General features: G+C 44.4%; 4 protein-coding genes across 6 annotated transcripts; all 4 read right to left on the minus strand.

Moving 5' to 3' along the window:
• Positions 1 to 534: 534 nt before the first annotated feature.
• Positions 535 to 9262, minus strand: pola2 (polymerase (DNA directed), alpha 2). Of its 2 annotated transcripts, XM_079745352.1 has the most exons (19): positions 9184 to 9262; positions 8922 to 9023; positions 7568 to 7692; positions 7348 to 7436; positions 7186 to 7243; positions 6745 to 6854; positions 6395 to 6594; positions 6182 to 6270; positions 5761 to 5913; positions 5490 to 5552; positions 4598 to 4649; positions 4320 to 4444; positions 4191 to 4229; positions 3659 to 3732; positions 3456 to 3558; positions 2938 to 3044; positions 2167 to 2223; positions 1277 to 1403; positions 535 to 900 (listed from the first exon to the last, which is right to left on the minus strand). In XM_079745352.1, exons 2-19 carry the CDS (start codon positions 8962 to 8964, stop codon positions 748 to 750), a joined length of 1767 nt encoding a protein of 588 aa, XP_079601478.1. In that variant the 5' UTR covers positions 8965 to 9023; positions 9184 to 9262; the 3' UTR covers positions 535 to 747. The 2 variants fall into 2 exon arrangements, with proteins under 2 accessions (XP_079601478.1, XP_079601477.1); XM_079745351.1 differs by lacking the exons at positions 8922 to 9023; positions 9184 to 9262 and adding an exon at positions 7810 to 8135.
• On the minus strand, positions 9221 to 12515 carry top6bl (TOP6B like initiator of meiotic double strand breaks; the record flags this gene model as incomplete). The annotated part of the gene is made up of 8 exons (XM_079745299.1): positions 12036 to 12515; positions 11730 to 11785; positions 11540 to 11605; positions 10880 to 11075; positions 10635 to 10761; positions 10040 to 10192; positions 9518 to 9639; positions 9221 to 9241 (listed from the first exon to the last, which is right to left on the minus strand). Exons 1-8 carry the CDS (start codon positions 12126 to 12128, stop codon positions 9221 to 9223), a joined length of 834 nt encoding a protein of 277 aa, XP_079601425.1. The 5' UTR covers positions 12129 to 12515.
• Positions 12516 to 14673: 2158 nt separating this feature from the next.
• Positions 14674 to 17106, minus strand: LOC307081378 (thiosulfate:glutathione sulfurtransferase-like). 2 transcript variants are annotated; one of them, XM_079744534.1, is made up of 5 exons: positions 16992 to 17042; positions 15902 to 15976; positions 15653 to 15781; positions 15212 to 15374; positions 14674 to 14879 (listed from the first exon to the last, which is right to left on the minus strand). In XM_079744534.1, the coding sequence occupies exons 1-5, from the start codon at positions 17002 to 17004 to the stop codon at positions 14825 to 14827; spliced, it is 435 nt and encodes a 144-aa protein (XP_079600660.1). In that variant the 5' UTR covers positions 17005 to 17042; the 3' UTR covers positions 14674 to 14824. The 2 variants fall into 2 exon arrangements, with proteins under 2 accessions (XP_079600660.1, XP_079600659.1); XM_079744533.1 differs by lacking the exon at positions 15902 to 15976 and having other exon boundaries at positions 16992 to 17106.
• A 189-nt stretch (positions 17107 to 17295) lies between these two features.
• On the minus strand, positions 17296 to 19864 carry LOC307081665 (leucine-rich repeat neuronal protein 4). Its single transcript, XM_079744916.1, has 2 exons — positions 19630 to 19864; positions 17296 to 18697 (listed from the first exon to the last, which is right to left on the minus strand). The coding sequence occupies exon 2, from the start codon at positions 18693 to 18695 to the stop codon at positions 17904 to 17906; it is 792 nt and encodes a 263-aa protein (XP_079601042.1). The 5' UTR covers positions 18696 to 18697; positions 19630 to 19864; the 3' UTR covers positions 17296 to 17903.
• Positions 19865 to 20555: the final 691 nt, after the last annotated feature.

Consider the following 20555-nt stretch of genomic DNA (forward strand, 5'->3'; position numbering starts at 1 on the left):
AAACACACCGCCCCGGCAACGAAGGAGTGGCTTCGTAAGAAACATTTCAAGGTCCTGGAGTGGCCTAGCCAGTCTCCAGATCTCAACCCCATAGAAAATCTTTGGAGGGAGTTGAAAGTTTGTGTTGCCCAGCGAAGGCCCAAAAACATCACTGTTGATCTGCATGGAGGAATGGGCCAAAATACCAGCAGCAGTGTGTGAAAACCTTGTAAAGACTTACAGAAAACGTTTGACCTCTGTCATTGCCAACAAAGGGCATGTAACAAAGTATTGAGATGACCTTTTGTTATTGACCAAATACTTATTTTCCACCATAATTTGCAAATAAATTCTTTAAAAATCAGACAGTGATTTTCTAGATTTTTTTTTATTTTTCATTTTGTCTCTCATAGCTGAGGTATACCTATGATGAAAATTACAGGCCTCTCTCATCTTTTTAAGTGGAAGAACCTGCACAATTGGTGGCTGACTAAATACTTTTTTGCCCCACTGTATATGCAACAGTTGTGGTATCTCAAAGAAAAACAGAACAAGTAAAGAAAATAATTTATTGAAAAAGAAACGATTTGGATTGATGTACAACAGGGCAGAGAACGTTGTGGCCTCAAATTTAATTCAATGTTACATAACAAAACTTTTTTTTCCCGGCATTAATTCAGTTACAGTCTTCCTTCTTTTTACATCAGCACACCTTCCTCTGCCTCCACCGTGGGGCCCTCCCTGAACCAGAACCTTCTGGAACCCTCCTTAGATCTTCACCACCTGACAGGTTAGACACGGGCTGGACCTCTGCCCGTCCTCTGACTGACTGCTGCGCTGGATCAGCAGCCGGCCGTAGGTCCCGCCCACCTGGCCCTTGGTCAAACGGCCGGGATTGACGCACACACAGCCAATCACCTCCTAGAGGAGAAGGTTTACATGAATGAGGTTGTTCTGCAGTAAGAAAAAACCTCAGTGTCTACTTAACCCTCAGTAGTAATAATAACAATAACATACATTAAACTCATATAGTGCTTTTCTTAATACTCAATGACGCTTTACAGAGTGAACAAAATAAAATCATTTAACAAGCATGCATATAAGTAAAAAGATAAAATAAAATAGGTAGCTAAAAAACTAAAAGAGGTAGTTAAAACTAGGAATAGTTAAGAGGAGGAAGGGAAGGAGGTTATGTGGTGAAAGTGGTCTTGAGGAGGTGGTTTTGAGGGCCTGTTTAGAGGTAGAAGGCCCTCCTCAGGGTGGGTCTCTGTAGCGGTACGAGGAGCGGCGTTCGTACCTTGATGAAGTAGCGCAGCTCCGAGGGGACCACCAGCACGTCGGGGGTGAGGGGCATCTGGCCGTAGCTCTGGAACTTCTCGTAGTCCATGTTCATGTCCTCCACAGGGGGGTAGAGCGGGTAGTAGCTGTACAACCACAGGGGGTCCGTTAAAACAGCTTCAAAACAAAGGCCCCCCGTCTAACTGTCATTCTGATGCCTTTGGGTATTCCTGCACGCTAACCTTCTGAGTCAACAGGTGTTTCAAAATAAAAGCCCCCCGTCTCACTGTCATTCTGATGTCTTTGGTTAATCTTACCTTCTGAGTCAAAAGGTTTTTCAAAATAACAGCCCCCAGTGTTTTTGTCATTCTGATGTATTTGGTTGTTCTTACCTTCTCTGAGTCAACAGGTGGTTCAAAAACTAAAAGCCCCCGGTGTGACTGCCATTCTGATGTCTTTGGTTATTCTTACTGTAGGAGCCTAAATGCCTATTTGCTTTATTTAAGTTCATATTTTATGATAATGTTTGGTTTTTCAAAGTGAAATAATATAATAGTCAATTGTGGTAATTTCAAATATATTGAATTTTATTTTGAAATTCACTTGTATTATTTTTGATGTATGCGCACATTTAGTTACTTTATTTTTAAGTGTGAGAGGAACTTTACTGTGTTAACTACCTGTGACAGTCAGGAATAAAAAGCGTGGAGCCACACAGTTTTTTGACCTCTCTCACATCAAATCATAACCTCATATTGTAGAAAAGGATTTTTGTATTTGACTTTGACAAGTAAACATTTAAAACTTCACGTCGTGGTCCGGTGGATTATTTTTTGTGGATATTTGATGAGGTATGCATCGAAGGGAAAGCTGGACCTTCACTAATTGACCTATTGATCCTACACTTACCTTCTCTGAGTCAGCAGATGCTTCAAGATGCGTGAGAATCGGTCGGAGCCAGGAGCGCTGAAGATCAAAACAATAAAGTTATTACACAGAACAACAACTACAGTTATTATTAATGGATCCTTTTGAATGGATCATTTAAAGAGATCAGAGGCCGATAATAAGAGGGAGAGATAAGTGAATAAAATAATATGTGCAAATGCATCCAGCCCTAGGGTGGGGATAGCGATGAAGATCTCTAACCTAGAAACCATTAAGGATGAGTTGATGAGGGTGAGTTCGTGATGGTGAAGAATTGATCATGAGGACAGGTTGGTGATGGTGATGAGTTGATAATGAGGATGATTGATAAAGAGTTGGTGTTGAGGGTGAGTTGGTGAGGGTGAGTTGATGTTGAGGGCGAGTTGGTGATGAGGGTGAGTTGGTGAGGGTGAGTTGGTGATGAGGGTGAGTTGGTGATGTGGGTGAGTTGGTGAGGGTGAGTTGGTGTTGAGGGTGAGTTGGTGATGAGGGTGAGTTGGTAAGGGTAAGTTGGTGTTGAGGGTGAGTTGGTGATGAGGGTGAGTTGGTGATGAGGGTGAGTTGGTGATGAGGGTGAGTTGGTGTTGAGGGTGAGTTGGTGTTGAGGGTGAGTTGGTGTTGAGGGTGAGTTGGTGTTGAGGGTGAGTTGGTGATGAGGGTGAGTTGGTGTTGAGGGTGAGTTGGTGATGAGGGTGAGTCGGTGTGTGCTGAGGATCATCATGGCGTAAACCTCAGGCTGAAGGATCTGCTCACCAGCTGATCTCCTCGGCTCCCATGTGGAACAGGATGTCTGTGGAGGTCAGCCCCAGGGCCACGCCCTCCACCAGCAGGGTGCAGGGGTCAGGGCCCATGGTCACACGCTGCAGCGACACAGGGAACACGACAACATCAGGACACCATCAGGACACATTTCAGAGGAGGACACATGAGAGCTGTACAACACATTCCCACAAAGATCTAAGAGGATATATGAAAGGTGTGAGGGGAGGGGGGAGGGGCCTGAGGTCAGCGGGGGGAAGGTTGGAGTTGTGACAGGGAGGGGCCTGAGTTGTGACGGGGAGGGGGGAAGGGCCTGATGTGTGACATTGGAGGGGGAAAGGGCCTGAGGTGTGCCGTGGCAGGGTGGGAGGGGCCTGAGGTTTGACAGTGGAGGGGGGAGGGGCCTGAGGTGTGACAGTGGGGGGGGAGGGGCCTGAGGTGTGACGAGGAGGGGCCAGAGGTGTGACAGGTGGAGGGGGAGGGGCCTGAAGTGTGAGGGCGGGGGGGCTCACCTGGTCCTTGCTGAGGTCGGGCAGACTGAAGGGGGGCTGGGGGTAGATGGGGTGGTGGTGGACGTCTCTCTGGGACGGCACAAACACCAGCCGACATCCCACACTGCAGGCCAGAGGGTCAGGGTTAACGCTCAGGACAGCTCGGATCACTGCAGCATTATTGACTTCAGCATGAAGGATGAACGGTTTATGGTGAATCCTACCTTTTGGTGCCTTCCACGATGCTCTCCACACACCTGGTGAAGATGGCCTCAAACGTCTCGGTGACCTGGGCTTTCTGTGGAGAAAACAGTAAATGTCTTTAGTAAGGCGATGTAAATTCAGTACTCGCTTTTAACATATCACGGATAACACGCAGTATTTAAGCTTCAATGCCATCCTCATCCAGCACAGCACACATTCTCATCCGTAACGGATATTGAAAAGCCTTTTGACATACTCCCTGAGGAGTGTGGATATTGAGCACCACTCAAAACACGGCTGTGAAGCACTGTCCACAGAATGAAGCACAATTTGATGAGCAGGCCTCCAGAAAAGCTCAGGCGCGAAAGGTAACAAACCCTTTTATAATGAATGAAGAGATAATTGAGGCAGTGCGGGGAAGGCCAACACCAGTAATGACTCTCCTGTGAATATGAAGGGGTTGGGCTGTCAGAGCGGAGGGGGGCCCATCTTGAGAGTAATATACACACATGGGCGGACACGGAGCCCCCAGAGACACACAGGAACACATACCTCTATCTGCTCATGCTTAGCGTCTACAAACGGGCCCAGCTGGAAGGACGCAGAAACAGGAGAGTTTAAGAACAAGTCGAATAATTACAGCAACGGAACAGCGTCTGTAATTTATTATTTTTAATTTACCAGCACACAGACGTCTGGCTGGTCCCTGACGATGACCGAGATCAGGTCCAGCAGGGGGTCAAAGGTCAGACTGTCGGACGGCGTGTACGGCCCACAGGCCACCAACACGCTCACCGGCTCTGGAACTAAACACAAACACGTTAGTGTGTGAGTCTCAGTTGTATGTTATTAAGTGGGAAAGGAGTAAAACAAGTGTAAGTGTACACCGTCTACTACTAGTTAAATCAGAACAGTGCATGCTGTTGCACTTAGATCTGTACTTAGATAACACCGCTTACCTTCATCCATTTCCTGCTTCACCTCAGGCGTGTAGAAAGGAAGGGGAAGTCCCTACCAAAACAACAATAAAATGTATTGATCAAGTTCATATTAAAACATATCCTTTAGGCAAGGCAACTTTATTAATATAGCACTTTTCATACACGAGGCAGACTCAAAGTGCTTCAAATACAATAAAATGAAATAATAAAATGAAATAGATGAGGATTTGGCCTTGGATTCCAGGACCCAGTTGACCGTGTCTATGGCAAGGCACTTTTGCATTGTTCCAACCCGGGTTAGCTCAAACAAACTGCCCTGACTGGGTCGTTTTTTCCAATAGTTTAAATTCTGTGTTAACCCAACAAAGGCAGTGCTTTAGGCAGTTTGCTAATTCGGAGATCTGACTACAAAGCATCATTTCAATAAGTCACGAGGGACAGTGGGGGGAGGGGGCGTTTTGAACGGATTAGACCGCAGTAGAAGCATTCACTTCTGAATCAAAATGAAGTGCTCTTCACTATATTACGTGGAAAGAGACCGTCAACTGAACATGAAGTCCACTTTGACCTCACCTTGGCAGTCCTCTGTCGGTTGAGGCAATAAACCCTTCAGCACAAAGCTAATAACGAGGAAATGTAACATTCAACAGTTCTAACAGCTCGCGCCTCAGTCGCTTGTTTTTGTGGAACTTTGTTGAACAAAACCAATGTATGTTTGACATCTGGACTTAGACAAGGTCAACAACGAACCAGGGGTCTTAGAAAACCAGCCAAATCATTCAACTTCAACCTACACTATGCCCTTATCCCATTAGCATCATCTAGGGGTTGAACTTGTAGCTACAGTTATAGCTCCATCGTTTCCAGACAATTAAATCCACTGAGATATTAGACAGCCACTCCCACTCACCTCGTGGAGCTTGGACGCCACCAGCCTCCTTCCTGTGGTGTTCAACCCCTCCATCACCACCACCTAAGGAGAGAGAGCAACCCGGAGGAGGAGCTAGACGGGGGAGTATCTACACTACATTCATCTGATAGACAATCACACTGTGTAATCCCTGTTTAATGTAATAGGACCTTGAGGAAGCCTGACAGAAACTCAACCTATAGTATATAATAATATATCATAATGTATCATCATCAAAAGGGTCCATGGAGAAATTCGAAAGGTGTCTCACCTGACCAGGAAATAAAGAGTATTCCTTGAGCTCTGATAGGTCCACAGGCACCAGCTGGGCCCCATGCTCTGGCCCCGCCTCCAACACCACTGACTGGGCGTTCAGTTTCCCCTTGCTGTCACAGCAAACCTGACCCAGGATGGTAATACTGTCCTGAAAGAGTTGAGGTCAAAAACAAAAGGTCATGATCTCCATACAAGCCTTTTGAGGCTCTTTTTATATTGTTTTGCACATTCAAATATAATGCATTTCAATAATATACATACACAATTATATGATAGATATATATATATACACACACAACATATGTTATAAGATAATCTTATATTTGTTGGGGCAATTCTACAGAAAAGCATTAATCTGTTGTAAACGTGGAACAGATTGTAGAAGTTCCCTCAGAGCCGTCGGGCCTCGTTCGTACCTGGGCGGGTAGGGCGGCGGGGGAGAACTCCTCGATGTTGAAGTGAGTCCTCAGCGTCTCCCCAAGCTCCTCGATCTTGTCTGTCAGCACTGGGGGTGACAAACCAGACTCACCAATTCACCCACACTAGAACAACAAGGGTGTTTGCTAAACTGCTACCTGCCACTCAGATAAAATGGCACTACATTTTGGCACTACCTCTCTGAATCTCACCATTGCGCACATCCCTCAGCCTCTGGAACATGAACTTGTAGCTGGAGCGGAGCGACTCCTCAGGGCCCTCCAGGAGCTCCAGGCTCACCCCGACACCTCGACCGTTTCCTTCCGCCCACTGAGAGCCCTCGCTGGACCCAAATTTCACCACCACCTCCCCTTTTGCTCCACGCTGGCTGTACTTTTGGGAAGGGGTTCCACTGCAAAGACACAGAAGGGCCTTCCTCAAAATAGGATAATGCTTAAGTCTGTGACCATTAAGTATGTGTAGTTTTAATTTGGGTTGTTATATTTTCTATGAATTATATTTTCCTCCCGTCTCTCTTTACTTCCGTGCTTGTGCAGGGTACCTGGGGGAGAAGCTGGCTGGCGAGAGCAGCAGGCCAGGGCTGGCCAGCAGAGCTGCACTCCTCTTCGACTGGGGATGCTCTGGGGTGCTCAGCGAACGTTTCTGGGATCCCTGTAGACATACCTTTACATTTAACATTTATGGGATTTTGCTGACACTTTTATCCAAAGAGACTAACAACCACTCATTCACACACCGACAGCGGAGTCAGCCACGCAGGGCGACAGCCAGCTTGTCGGGAGCAGTTAGTGAGGTGTCGTGCTCAGGGAGACCTCGACACTCAGCTAGGAGGAGCAGGGGATCCAACTAGCAACCTTCTGGTTACCAGTCAACCCGCTCTACATCCTGAGGTACTGCCGCCCCAACCCTGGTCTAGTTAGTAAACATTAATAAAGAAAACATTGTGTGAGCAATACAGCAAAGTGTGGCAAATGGAGCACACCTTGGCAGGGGTAGAGTAAGAATCCAAAAGATTATCCTCCGCTTCTTCTGATTTAATTCTGGAAGAAATATGTTAAGGCGTAAAACAATGCAGTTGCTAACGTTTGTCTCTCATTAAGGCTGGTATTAGATATAACATATAGTATACGTTTATAAAGGATACAGGTCTTGCAGTGTGTGGATGTCTCTGGGTATATTATGTGATTCCTCCTTTTTTGAGCTTTGTCTCAATTTATTCTTCTTGCTTAAAACCTGCATTTGGAAAAGAGAAGACATGGAAATGGATAATTGTTACATAGATACTAGTTGGTGATTTGGTTCTGAGCGACCAAGTTTTACCAAGATGTCTTGTATTTGTGTACAAAAAGTAAACCATTACTCACTTCGTGCTCAAACTGTTCTAGGTTGTCTATGCTCAGTTTCATTCCCCCCTTGGTGGCGCTGAAAGCCACCCACTCCAGCACCATCTGATCGCCCTCCAGTCTATTGCAGATGGACTGTTCCAACACTACGAAAGGAACAGAAAATGCAATTTATTCACCAAGACGACCTAAGATAGCATATTCCTGATATTAATATCCATTAGTAATGGCATGCACATATTGCATTACATGATGTTACTTACACTTGTACAATATAGCTTCGTCGTCGTAGTCGATGTCAAACATTTCTAGCTCGGACTTTAGCGTTTCGATATTTATTTCGGACATGGTGAAGTTATAATTGTATTCTATTTAAACCCAGAGTATCTTGACTAGCAGAACTCGTGTTAATCTAATGTCATACAACGGACAGATAATATATCAGAAATGCTCGCTCGTTCAGGCACTCAATTCCCACCAACACTACTTGGTTAATGTAGCTTGAATACAAAATAACGTAGCTTAAAACAACTTGAAATACAAGGAAAAAAGCATGACGAGTATTACCGACACCAAAACAGTCTCCGTATTTTTCATTTTACCGCGAAAACTCGCTGTCGGACGGACAAGGCGGAAGCACTGCGGCGGAAGTCAAGAGTTAAAACAATGCCACCTAGTGTCGGATTTATGTACTGCTTTATTTTTCAAAAATAAAATTATGCTTTGTGTTTGAGTGAGTCAGTCGGGACGGTATGGGAGATAGAGGGGATACATGCAGCAAAGGACCACGGGGGGCAGGAATCGAACCCAGGACTGGTCAGGACTGAGCCTTAATGGTACGCACTCTACCAGGTGAGCCTTAGGGCGCCCCAGGCAGTGCCTTCTGGCCATACTTAACACAAAGTGATGAGTTTCCTATATGCCCGTCAAGCTTGTTTTACCGGTTGGTTCGGTTCAAGTTCAAAGCGTAAATATTTCTGAAAGTACAACACTGACAGATATCGTACAGTTTCTGCATCTCTTTACTCTTTCAACTGACTACATATAGTGCATAACAAGGCCTGTTTGCATTCAGTGCTTTGTACGAGAAACACGTACAACAACAAGAACAACTAACACTGAACTACTCAACATATACAATGTAAAACGTATCTTTTCAATGTATCTGAAGAAACACCCAACTGTTGATATTTATTAACCAAACCACCACCAGGTGTCAGTGGATCACATTTCTGTCCGGGTCGGCTTGTTGCCGCAGGGATGCGTGTCTTCCTGTGAAGTTCATCAAAAAAATACCTCATTTTTTAAAGTGGAACGGTAAAGATAAAGAGCACAGCCTTTGGCTCATGGTCTGGGGTTATGATATGTTCCTTACCTGCTGTACCGGGTAACACCTGGCCTTCGGAACAAACTTCCATGAGGTCACCCTCACCTGTGTCTCCCGGAGGGCCAGTGAGAGCCCATGGGTGTCACGCACCTGGAGGACAGATGTTGGTTTCATCTCAACCAAAGATAAGATGTATGTGAAACCTATTGACGTTAAATCTACATGGACACTAGGGAATCAATTAAAAGCAATGTCGGCTGATAAATGAAGATAATGCGAACATAAGGCTTATACATGAGGCTTGACCTACCCTCATGTTACTGAGGCAGGCAGCCCTGAAATCCAGGTTACTGCTGCTGCTCACGATGCTGAGAGCAGAGCTAGAAATCACCTCAAATGCTGAGCAGATCTTTTCACTGGCCTAGCATGACATAGAGCATCCAAAACCACACAATATCTGAATCGTACATTACACAATGCATTTTACATAGCCTACATACACAATACAGCATTATCACCAGTATGAGGGTGTTAGTCGATACACCAATGGCTAGTGTTTGTATCCGAGATGGCCTGCCTTAAGTGACCTTGGGTACCATGAAAGGCGCTACACAAGTCCAAGCTATTATTATTATTATTATTGCCTTGCTTCTCCGTCTGTGAGCGTTCAGAATGCTCTTGATCTCCCTCTGCAGCGCGGCCATCACTGCCTGCCTGTTGTTGTTCAGTATCGCCTCCAGGTGGTGCTCCAACAGCTCTTCTGTAGCTGGAGGAAATGCTCACATACTTAAAGCAGAAATCCGGTGTGAAATGGATCTGGGATATGTTTAGTATGATAACGAGTTGGAATGTTCGTTTGGGAGCAAAAAAGTGCATATAGACGCGTCAGATCCATTTTACACCGGATTTCTCCGTTAAGGCTTATGCTGCTTTCTATAGACCGCAGGAGTGGCTCAAACAGGCATGGCAAACATTTAGTTTAAATTCCAGCTTCCAGTGCTGCACTAGTTATACGGATGGTATACAGCTGTGTTAATGGTGAAACTATAAAACAATGGGACTCTGAGTGTATAGCACATCTATTTAGAACTATGGATCCTACATTGAGAGAGGATCATCAGGGAGGAGGGGCTGAGCTGGTGGTGAGAGAGGCAGCTGGCCCTCACCTATAACATCATAGAGCTCTGAGGTAAATGGGTCCATGTGGTGCAGAAAGAGGAGCAGCGTGAGGCTCTGGTCCACTGAGGCCAGGCTACACCCTCCCTCTGGCCCAGTCTCACCCCCCACTGCCAGGGTGGCCCCCCCTCTCGGCTGGAGGTCTGCAGGGGATATACTGTAGACATCAACCTCTCAGATTAAAGAGAAATCAAAACACAAGCAAAAACTGGCTGCTCTGCCTTGCGTTGTAAAAATAGTTTTTCCACTCCTTTTAAGACTTGTTTTGCGTAACTACAACCATGTGTGGTTTTACCCGTCCTAAGAACAAAGCAAAATAGCGAGTTGTTTTTGCTATTTATAATGGTTGTTTGTCATTGACTATTCTATATAGATCGATTGAGAAATCAAAAGAATAAATGAATGAAATTCATGAATGCAAGAATAAGATATTTAGTATCGTCATTGCCTTAGACAGTAGGTTATGCATGTGGAACACAATAAATCACTACCTAATGCAGATGTCTTTGCAAATAACTGAGCAAATGGTTTGTCAGGTATGGCCGCATATCTGTTGTATCTTGTCTGTTAGATGCTCCTTGTTACCAGTGGGGTCATTCCAGCGGAGGATGCCATCGATGCCCAGCTCCTCACAGTTCAGATACACCGACAGCTGCTGGAGGAAGTCTGGGGGGCTGGCTACGGGCACGTTACTGGGACCGTACACCTCCACCTGCCCACACACACCGTCAAGAAACAACCTGGTGCATGCTTGTGTGTTCACATGTCTACACATGTGTTTATGTGTGTGTGCGGCCGTCATCTGACAGGTATAACAGGGCAAAGGATATTTGTATGTGTGTGAGGCAGGTTGCCAGGTTGGGGTATTGTAGCACACAGGGGGCTAACAGGGCCACCGGCTGGAGACTGAGCTCCCCGTAGAGGCCTCTCTCCATGGCTGCAGGCGGGATGCTGAGAGACACCCGCTCCCCGGGAACAGGATGACCTCCGTGACACCAAGGCCTCTCCCCCACGCTCACCCCAGGCCTTACACAAAGAGGACGATACACATTCAGCTCAGTTTGTTCTAGTGGGAGGCACAATTTGCTTATCGACTCTCAAGTGTTAACTGTTAGTCTATCTGGCTAAATAGAAAGTCTATATAAAGATACGTTTCTAGATTAAACTTTGATTTGGTTTAGGTTTAACATCTCTTCCTGATTCAATACATTATTTTCTAATATACAAACGCATTTGATCGGTAATTTAATTTATTTAATTTACAGACACATCCACAAAACATTATACACTGACCAATATATATTATATTTGAAGTCTCCCGCTTCAAATGCCATGACTGCACTGATAAATAACACAACAAATTGCTACGCAAAAATTGCTAAGCACCAAACACATCAGAAGACCGACAACCACAGGGGACCTTAAGTAAATGAGTAAATGATAAACAACATAAACCATCTGTTTTGTACAGTAGCAGTACAGTGACTGACTTGGAGGTGACATCCAAGAATGTTGACCACTGATCTTTCAGTGTTAATTTGCACTGTATCTTCCCACTGTGTAATATAACCCAGAAAAACAACAGTTTAGCTTTTAACATATTACTGACAGATGTATGACACATTCATTAAATAGTACATTTTAATGCAGATCCTAATGAATAGTATACTGCTGTCCTACCTGAAAATTCTCTGGAGCCTCTTTTGATACGACTTACAGCTAAAGTGTATTTTCACCTGTGTAAGATATGGAACGTCAAATAACTGGTGACTGATGAGCTGGATACATTGTATATTTTGCTGCTATTACTGTGTTTTGCACTGTTTGTTTTCTGTTGTGCCTGTGCATTTTATCTCTTTCACCATTGGATAGTGAGAAAAGTATTTTTCATTACTTTGTATGTCTGGTTCATGTGAAGAAATGTACAATAGAGCCGACTTTAGCTTTGAGATGCTGCGTTGACATCAGAGAAAGGTCTGTTCATACCCGTGCATTGGTCAGGCTGAGCTTGTGTAGGAATGCCTCTATGTGAATAGGCCACTCCTGCCGATCAAACTGTTTCGCCACTTTCACCTGCATGGCTCAAAAAGACGAGCAGCCATAAAAGATATTTAACCATGATAATATGGTCAGTTATGAGGCTATAACCAAGAATGTAGTGGACAGAAAATGAAGAAAACTTCTGAGATTAGTTAAAGGTCAGTTACTAAGATAGAGATCATCACAATTTATTATTTAAAGGAGTGATATCATGCCACCAGGTGTGAGTGTGATCAGCCATTACAAGCTTTTTGAAAAGATGACTTTTCCTGTGTTTTAGTGACATCCCAAGTGGGTGTGTCCACCTAGATGTATGATGGATAGAACAGCAACATTTGCTACGGTCCACTGGGTAGGCTGGTAGAATGATCTATCCAGCACACATCTAGGTGGACGTGGCCACTTGGATGTCACCTAAACACAGGAAAACACTGTACTTGTAACGGCTGATCACTCACACCTGGGGGTATAACACCACCCCTTTAAGAGAGATCCATTATAGTATTTTAAACATGGGACCTGAAAGGAGATAAGGAGATGGATGGGGCCGTGCATGTGAGTGAAGCCACAGAGCTCTTCTTGGTCCGGCTCTGGACCTTGGTCTTCAGAAGGAAACAGCTTCTGGATGAGATCTGTGAAGCCTAATAAAACCAAAGGTCAAAATGGCGTAGTGTTCCAGGAACTATATCCATACTATACGTGTGGGAGTGTGTGTGTGTCTGTGGTGTGTGTGTCTGGGGGTGAGGACCCACCAGGTTTGAGATTCCCCGTAGCGAACCCTTCGCACCACGGACCAGCAGCTGCTACGGACCCGAACACCAGATCTGTTCCCATCGGAGAACCAGAAACATCTGCCAACCATTTAGAAACTGTGAGCTGGGACTGGTTCAATGTTAGACTGGGTAGCCCCGCCCATTCTGCCGGCGATTTAAGTTCGCCCTGCACAAGGAGAAGAGCAATACATTTCTTTCTGCTTCTGATACGTTTTTGCGGGAGCCAATCACCAAGCTGACTTTTCCCCTTCGTGCGCTATTGGCTGGTTTAACACAATGACGACAGGGAAGCGTGCAATCTACGATTGAGCTTGGTCTGGCAATAGCCGTTAGCCAGACTAGTTCAATGTGCCAATGTTTTATGTCCTATTATAGAATTTAGATGGCCAAAGGTAATTATCTCTCTCTCACACACACACACACACACACACACACACACACACACACACACACACACACACACACACACACACACAGCTCATACATTATGTAAACCTCATCATGGCACTGGATGTATATGTTCTATAATAATTCATATTTCCCTGCTGGCTTACCAACCAAAGGCCTGGATTGGTCGACTCCGTACGACTCTTTGCTGTTCCATAGCACGACCATCAGTCCTCCCTCTCCAGACTTCAACCCCTTACATCCTCTTTGCCTTCTTAAAAGCATAATCAACCGCATAAACTGAAATGTAAAAACGTAAAACAAAATGTTATTTCCATAACTGTCCCATTAAGGTAGCTCACAGGCGTTAGCCAGGTGACGTTAGCGTTAAGTTGACGTCACATGTTCCGACAGGTGTCCCTTCAAATACCACATTTAAATCTCTAAAAAATGAAAATGCGAATTGTCTTCAATTCGTTTTCGTAAATGTGTCAAGATGTGTGGGAATAACGTATATTACACGTTGAATCTCATTCAGTATCCTCATTGCTGCTATATCGTCTCCAAAAGGCCACCCCATTTTGGTCACGTTTGCATTTCGCGCCTCTAGCCGCTCTTTACGCAAAGCCAGGCACGCATGCGCAGGGCTGCATGCAAAGGGCCTCTTTACTATACCTATTACCAACTTCAGAATCAGAATCTCTTTATTGTCATTGCACAAAGTGCAACGAAATTGGGGGAGAGGCTCTCAAAAGACTAAATAAATTAAATAATATAAAACTTGCCTCCAGTTAGTTTTAAATTAAAAAAAAAGCATTACTCCGCAAAACAGACTTCTTGAACAGACTTCTTGAACAGACCACAACATGGTTTAAGTGTGATTCGCTAAATGGTGGTCCTTTGTGTCTCAGATATTATAATTAGTTATATATATAATTAGTTGGGTATGCTATCTGAAACTCCAAAACACATTTTCGTATGCAGTGACATGTCATACTATGTACTACCTCTGTTACACTTCAAATATTGGAACTGTCATAATTTAAACAAGAGAACTAGGAAACAGGTTAAAAGGTTATTTGTCTTGTATGATTGATTCATTGATTGAAATTCTTGACACATGTACAAAGGTAAGCATACAAATTTACATAAGGACAAAAAGATAACATGACATAAGGATAATGCTGATACTTATTTCCATTGTGGTCCATTGGTAGTGTAATGTAAATAGGTGTGTGTAAGTGTGTGTTAAAGGTAAATGTACATGACAGTGAGGGTACAAAGTAAAATATGACATTCCAGTCACACCTTCACAATTCATATCAACATATCAATATAAAAGCTTAAATGATCGTAGGCCAGCTGTAGAGATATCTTCAGTACCAGATGTCGATTGTAGATGTAACTGAAATAATGGAAATTCACAGGATACATATTTTTATTGAATCCATAGTCAAATGATCCAAAGAATGCACACATTTTACAGGAAATAAATATTGTGAGCAAAAAAAAAATATATATTCTGCTTATAAATGTATATTATTCAATGTAGATGTCGATTTTAATCAAGTGGGATCATTTCCCCTCTTTCTCAGACCACTCCTTGTATCCACCGGTATAGTTGCGTGCACTGCAAGAGACAAACACGCTTTGTTCAAACAAAATGACAGCATAATTACGTATTCCCTTTTTAATTCTGAGCTAAGGGTTGGACAGAAATACATCACAGGCTATATGAATGCAAGCATAGCATACGCATCAAAGAGGCAGTGACTATACACGCAAAAAAAACCATCCTCAATGGCTCAGGGCTGCTTGTTTGATCGTAGGCGGTGTGTGTATGCACATGTACACACTAACGTTCAAAAATTTGGGGTCGCCTCGAGATGTCCTTATTTTTTAAAGAAAAGCACTGTTTGGTTGACCCCAAACTTTGTTAGTGTACATGTAGCAGGTCTCTACCTCTGGAAGCCCAGGGCGATGGCCTTGTCTGTGGCCAGCTGCCCCCTGCGGCCCATCTGGCAGTGGAACACCAGCTCGGGGGCGTCCAGGGGGGGCTTTGCCACCCCGTATTTAGCCTGGAATTCTGCCGCGTCCAGCGCAAAGGCAGTCTCCACAGTATCCACTACGGAGACAAGAAGGAAAAGGATAGATAGGGAGGGAGGGAAGGGAAATAATGAGGTTATATGAGAGGTCCAAAAAACTGTTACAGGCCTTTGCTTTCAGTCTGGGTTCTGGGGTAATTAAAACAAATGATGCTCTGTAATTAATGTAAGATACACAGGTTTCCCAATTGTAATTGTTTCCACATATGTAATATTACATGTTACATATGTTACTTAATGTTCACTGAATGTAATATGTGATATTACATATGTAATATCTACATATATGTCATCTCACCAGGTACGTGGATGGACCCGGGGATGCGGCCCTTGTCGATTTCCTCTTTAGTACGCACGTCAACAATGAAGAGATTCTGGCTCTTCTCCAGCAGAGCTTTGAGATCAGTGTAGGAGATTTGGTTTCCGTCTGTAAATGGAGAGGGAAAACAATACTTAGGTACTGAGGTAAGTACACTGTTTGGACCAACCTGAGCTGAGATTTGAGAAAAATAGTGATTTATGATTGATTAATTATCACAAAAGCTGCCCTCTATGCTCCAAGGTCCTCGACAGGTGCGCTGCAAGAGCATCGCTGACCTTGAGCGAATCCAGTTGAGTAGGGCTGGGTAAAAATATTGATTCATCAATGCACTGCAATTTATTTGTTCTCAATTCAATTTCGATTCAGAATTTCTTTGAAATCGATTATTTCCATAAAAATAAAATAAAAAAAAGCATACTGAGTCATTGTAATCTAGAAGCGAGTATGCCTAAATGTACATGCCCTTTACATTTGTCCATGTTATGATTATTACTTTTATGCTGCAAGTTTAGCTCAGGAACAACACTATACAATGGTGTATTCCCTTTTTGCTAGTTAAAGCACAATAAAATGGTTAATTCTAAATAATATTTAGGTATTTTTGTCATCTGCACGTATTATTGAATCAATATCGAATCAATTGGATCATTATCAAAACGAATCGAAATCGAATCGAATCAAGACCTAAAGAATCGAATTGAATTGAATTGTGAGGTACCTAGCAATACCCAGCCCTACAGTTGAGGACACTCAATACTTCTTAAGACATGGATTACTCTCACTATTGGTATTGTGGAGTAGTTTAATGTAATGGTCTACACCAAAATAAAGACATCTTTAAAACAGTGCCCATGGGACTATTATGTGGAATGGTTGACCACAGTCACCAGATCCGAAAGGAGCTCACAATTCCCATACTACAGTTCTGACCAGAAAGGACCACGCCTATGGTTATTAATAATTAATGACTAAGTAATTAAAGTAGTATATAATTTTAGTACATGAGGGAATCTTTTATGCTGAGTCACCATAATGTCAGCTTTTTGAAGTGTCCTACAGCTTTCCTTCTTACAATGAATATTTCCCATCAAGTTTACATTTCATAGGGAAAATCACTAAAGCATCGTTTCTAGATTTAATTCTGAATTGATTTAGGTTTATCATCTCTTCCTGATGAACTACATTATTTTCCAATATACAGACGCATTTGATAAATTGTATAGCTCTGACTATGCGGAAGCGGACGCATCCGTGAAACATGAAGTAAATAGAAAGCATTTAAGCATTAAACACTGACATATAAACTCCACGTTACCTGTATTCGCCATTACGACAGGTGAGCAGTACAGCGATGGGTCGTGAACAGTTTCGAGAACTTCCCCGAATGCTTTATTGTGGAGACAAGTAATAGGTTGAGACACCATAGAGAGGCGGGATCTACGTACCACTTGAAAAATACATGACCAATCAAGACAGAGCTTCCGCCTTAATAGCCGGCAAAAATAATTTTCAAAGTAAGAGACACTGGCCAAGCGAAGCACTTTTGTCACTGTCTATGTACGTGCACCAGGTTTCAAAATGCATCCACGTTACAAATGAACAGAGACTTTCGATAGCATATGAATGAATTTATTCATAAGATTGGTTAATACATTGTAAAAATGTAAAATCTAAAAATATTTACAATACGAAGATTTGTGTCTATATTAAGCCAGAGGATTTGCCAGCAAATCAACCTGCAGTTTCACATATCAATCACTGTTTGTGCAGTGTAGTGTTACGCCATAACATCCTCCAAATTAAATTGTGCTGGCACTAGGCCTACTATATTAACAGTACCATGATTGTAAGATTCTTATATAACCAGGGTGCGATTTGCCGGTGGGGATGGTGGGGATTATCCCCCCCTCTGGTTTACACGTCCTACCCTCTGCTGAATTATTTTTATCCTCGGTGGGGATAAAAATTATCCCCCCCACCCAAAGTATTTTCACCATTACATCGTAATAATTAACAACCAAAATACACAGGGTCCGTCTTCATTTTGAAACATTTTAAAATGTTTCTCAAAATTATCCCCCCCTCTGGTTTTTTCACAAATCGCACCCTGTATATAACCATCATCCCCCTGACACAGTTCCTATAGAGCTAGGAGTCATTCAGCTTGGGTCCCTCTTTAGTCTGTTGCTCATCTGTCCTCTCCCTCCCTCCTTACTGCCCGGCCTGTCTATGTCTCAGAGAGCCCTCCCTCTGTGCTGTAGGAGGGGTTCCCCAGTCCCTCGGCTCTGGTCTCGGTTGTATTCCGTCGGGCTCTGCGTCTCCGGTGGAGGGCAATCGCCGTGACGACCAGCAGAAGGAGGACAGCGACCCCGCCCCCTATGAGCCCGACCATCCCAGAGCCGCTGAGCCTGGGGGGGGCCTGGTACTGCCAGCAGGAGACCTCTGACGCCGCGCTGTGCCCGGCCCTGTTCACCGCCTCCACGCACACCTTGGCCCCCGCCTCCAGGACCCCCACCTGCCCCCGCCGCCCCCGGGCCGGGAACTCCAGGGCCGCGCCTCTGTTGTCATCGACGACCACTCTGTACCCGGTCACGACGGAGGACGGGGCGCACCAGCGGACCACCACACCGCCGTCACTTCTGTCCCCGCTGCCGGGGGGCAGCAGGCCTTGGAGCAGCGGGGGGCGGGGGGGCTGGGAGGCCCCACTGAGGCCCGGGCAGAGGCAGCCGCTCTGGGCTGAGAGGTCGGAGCAGGGTGCCTGGTCCTCCTGGCAGGGGTCGTACTGGCACAGCTCGTGTGGAACGTTAGTCGGCTTGATGGGGGGAGCCGCGCTGGGGGGATGGCTGAAGCCGTCGGGGTAGTCAATGTTATAGTCGTCCGGGACAGTCACAAACAGGAAACCAGTGCGGGTGATGGGGGAGGGGACGGTGGCAGCGTGGGTGAGCCGAAGGGAGGGGTCAAGGGTCAGGAAGAGCTGGAGCACGGCCAGGCTCTTGTACAGCAACACCATCAGTATCATCTCTGCAAATAGAATCGACAAGAATCATGATTCAAGATTCATATTTTTAAGCTTGTTCATGGTGAGATGCCTCATAGACTACAAATCCGAAAAAGAAAGTAGAGTTGTATTGGCCATACCCTCAGAAAACCTACCACAAACATCCCCTGACAAGCCCTGAAATGGAACTCCCAAGAAAAAAAAGAAAAGAAGTCGCCCCAGCAAAAGCTGGAGAAGAAGTGTAGAGGCAGAAATGTCAGAGAGTGGGCTCAACTGGGGAGAGCTTGAGCGAAAAGCCATAAACAGAGTGAAATGGAGGATATTTGTCAGTGGCCTATGCACCCAAGAGGAGCATGGGCTTAACAAGAAGATGACAAAATGCATTAGCTAGAGTTTATTTTTTTCTGCTAGAACCGTGAGTGTATATATGTAACAGCTGGCCAATGTCACATCGATGAAAGTCTTAACTGAGAGCATGTAGTGAAAGAGTTGAAAAGCTGTCATCAAAACGAAAAGACAAACTATAGTTGGCTTTTTCTATAGCAGGTATATCAATGGTCATCCCTGGTCACACATACGCACACTGCTCTGGTCGCACTTTGAACTCATTGAAACCAGTCTTTGATGATGAGTTGATGAGAGGACGGTGCCCAGCAGTCTGCTCTGAACTGGCAGCAGGCCAGTAAGGTTCTGTGGGAACCCAAGCTAAATCTAACCCCCTGCCTTTCAAGGAAGGATATAACGTTAACTGTTATATCTCCATATGACTACATCATGTTAGAAAATACACATCAGAAGAACCTTGTGGTTTTCTGAGTTTGTTAAGGAGCACATGACACACACAATATACCAATCCAATTCAAGAGCTTGTCTTCACAATTGTTATTATAACCATGGTAACACCATTCGGGAAGGAAGGCCAACAGGCCTAATTACTAGTATCGGCTTACCGTACCTGTTGAAGAATCAATGGGAGCTCTTAAGGTCTTATTATCTTCTCTTGTTATCCAGCTTTATATACTGTCTGGGCATACGCACGCTTACTCACTCTCGTCTGTTCATCATCGCTTCCTTTAGCTCCCCTCAAACACTCTCCTCCTTCACAACACCCCCTCACTGCTCTCTCTCTCTCTGCCTCCTGGCTGCTTAGTTATAATTCTAAAGGCTTGCATGTGTGTGTGAGATGGTGGTGGTGGTGGGTGGGCATTTACTATTTGCCCTTCTGCTGCATAGCATACTAATTTCCTTAGTGGGCAGGCTTATTCTTGTTGTGTGTGTATGTGTGTGCCTTCGTTTGTGGGTGTGTGTGTATATGTGTGTGGCTGTGTGTGTATGCGCTTGTGTGTGTGTGTGTGGGTGTGTGTGTGTGTGTGTGTGTGTGTGTGTGTGTGTGTGTCAGTTCTCAGGAATAAAGAATGTATGCCTTTTGTTTATCGCAGGCCCCTCCATCCTCCATGACCCCCATTGGGTCTGGAATGAGGGAGGGAGGCAGAACAGTACTGTCCCGTCCCTTCTGCTCACACAAACAAGTTGCTACTCGTTCCACAGCACCCACTCATGGGCTGAAAGGGATAAAACCGGGGCGTCTTCCTTATTTCGCAATTCCTTTTTCATTCTACCTCAGAAGCACTTTACGTCATAGGTAACATTTGCTGCCTATAATCCTCTGTTTCAAATCCCCAAGTTTCTTCGTGAATAATATTTTGACTGCCTACCTATAGAGCTGACACAATCTGGGAAATGATAGCTTTCAGATAACCTGGCTTGACACATGCAGTCACCAGAACTAAGAGATATGAATAAGTGAAGCTATGCTTGCATACAATTACCAATTTGTTCTTCTTTTAGATTACGTATATACTGTATATATATCATGTATCA

Source organism: Pollachius pollachius (assembly GCF_949987615.1).
Source record: "Pollachius pollachius genome assembly, chromosome: 10".
Taxonomy (NCBI): Eukaryota; Metazoa; Chordata; class Actinopteri; order Gadiformes; family Gadidae; genus Pollachius; species Pollachius pollachius.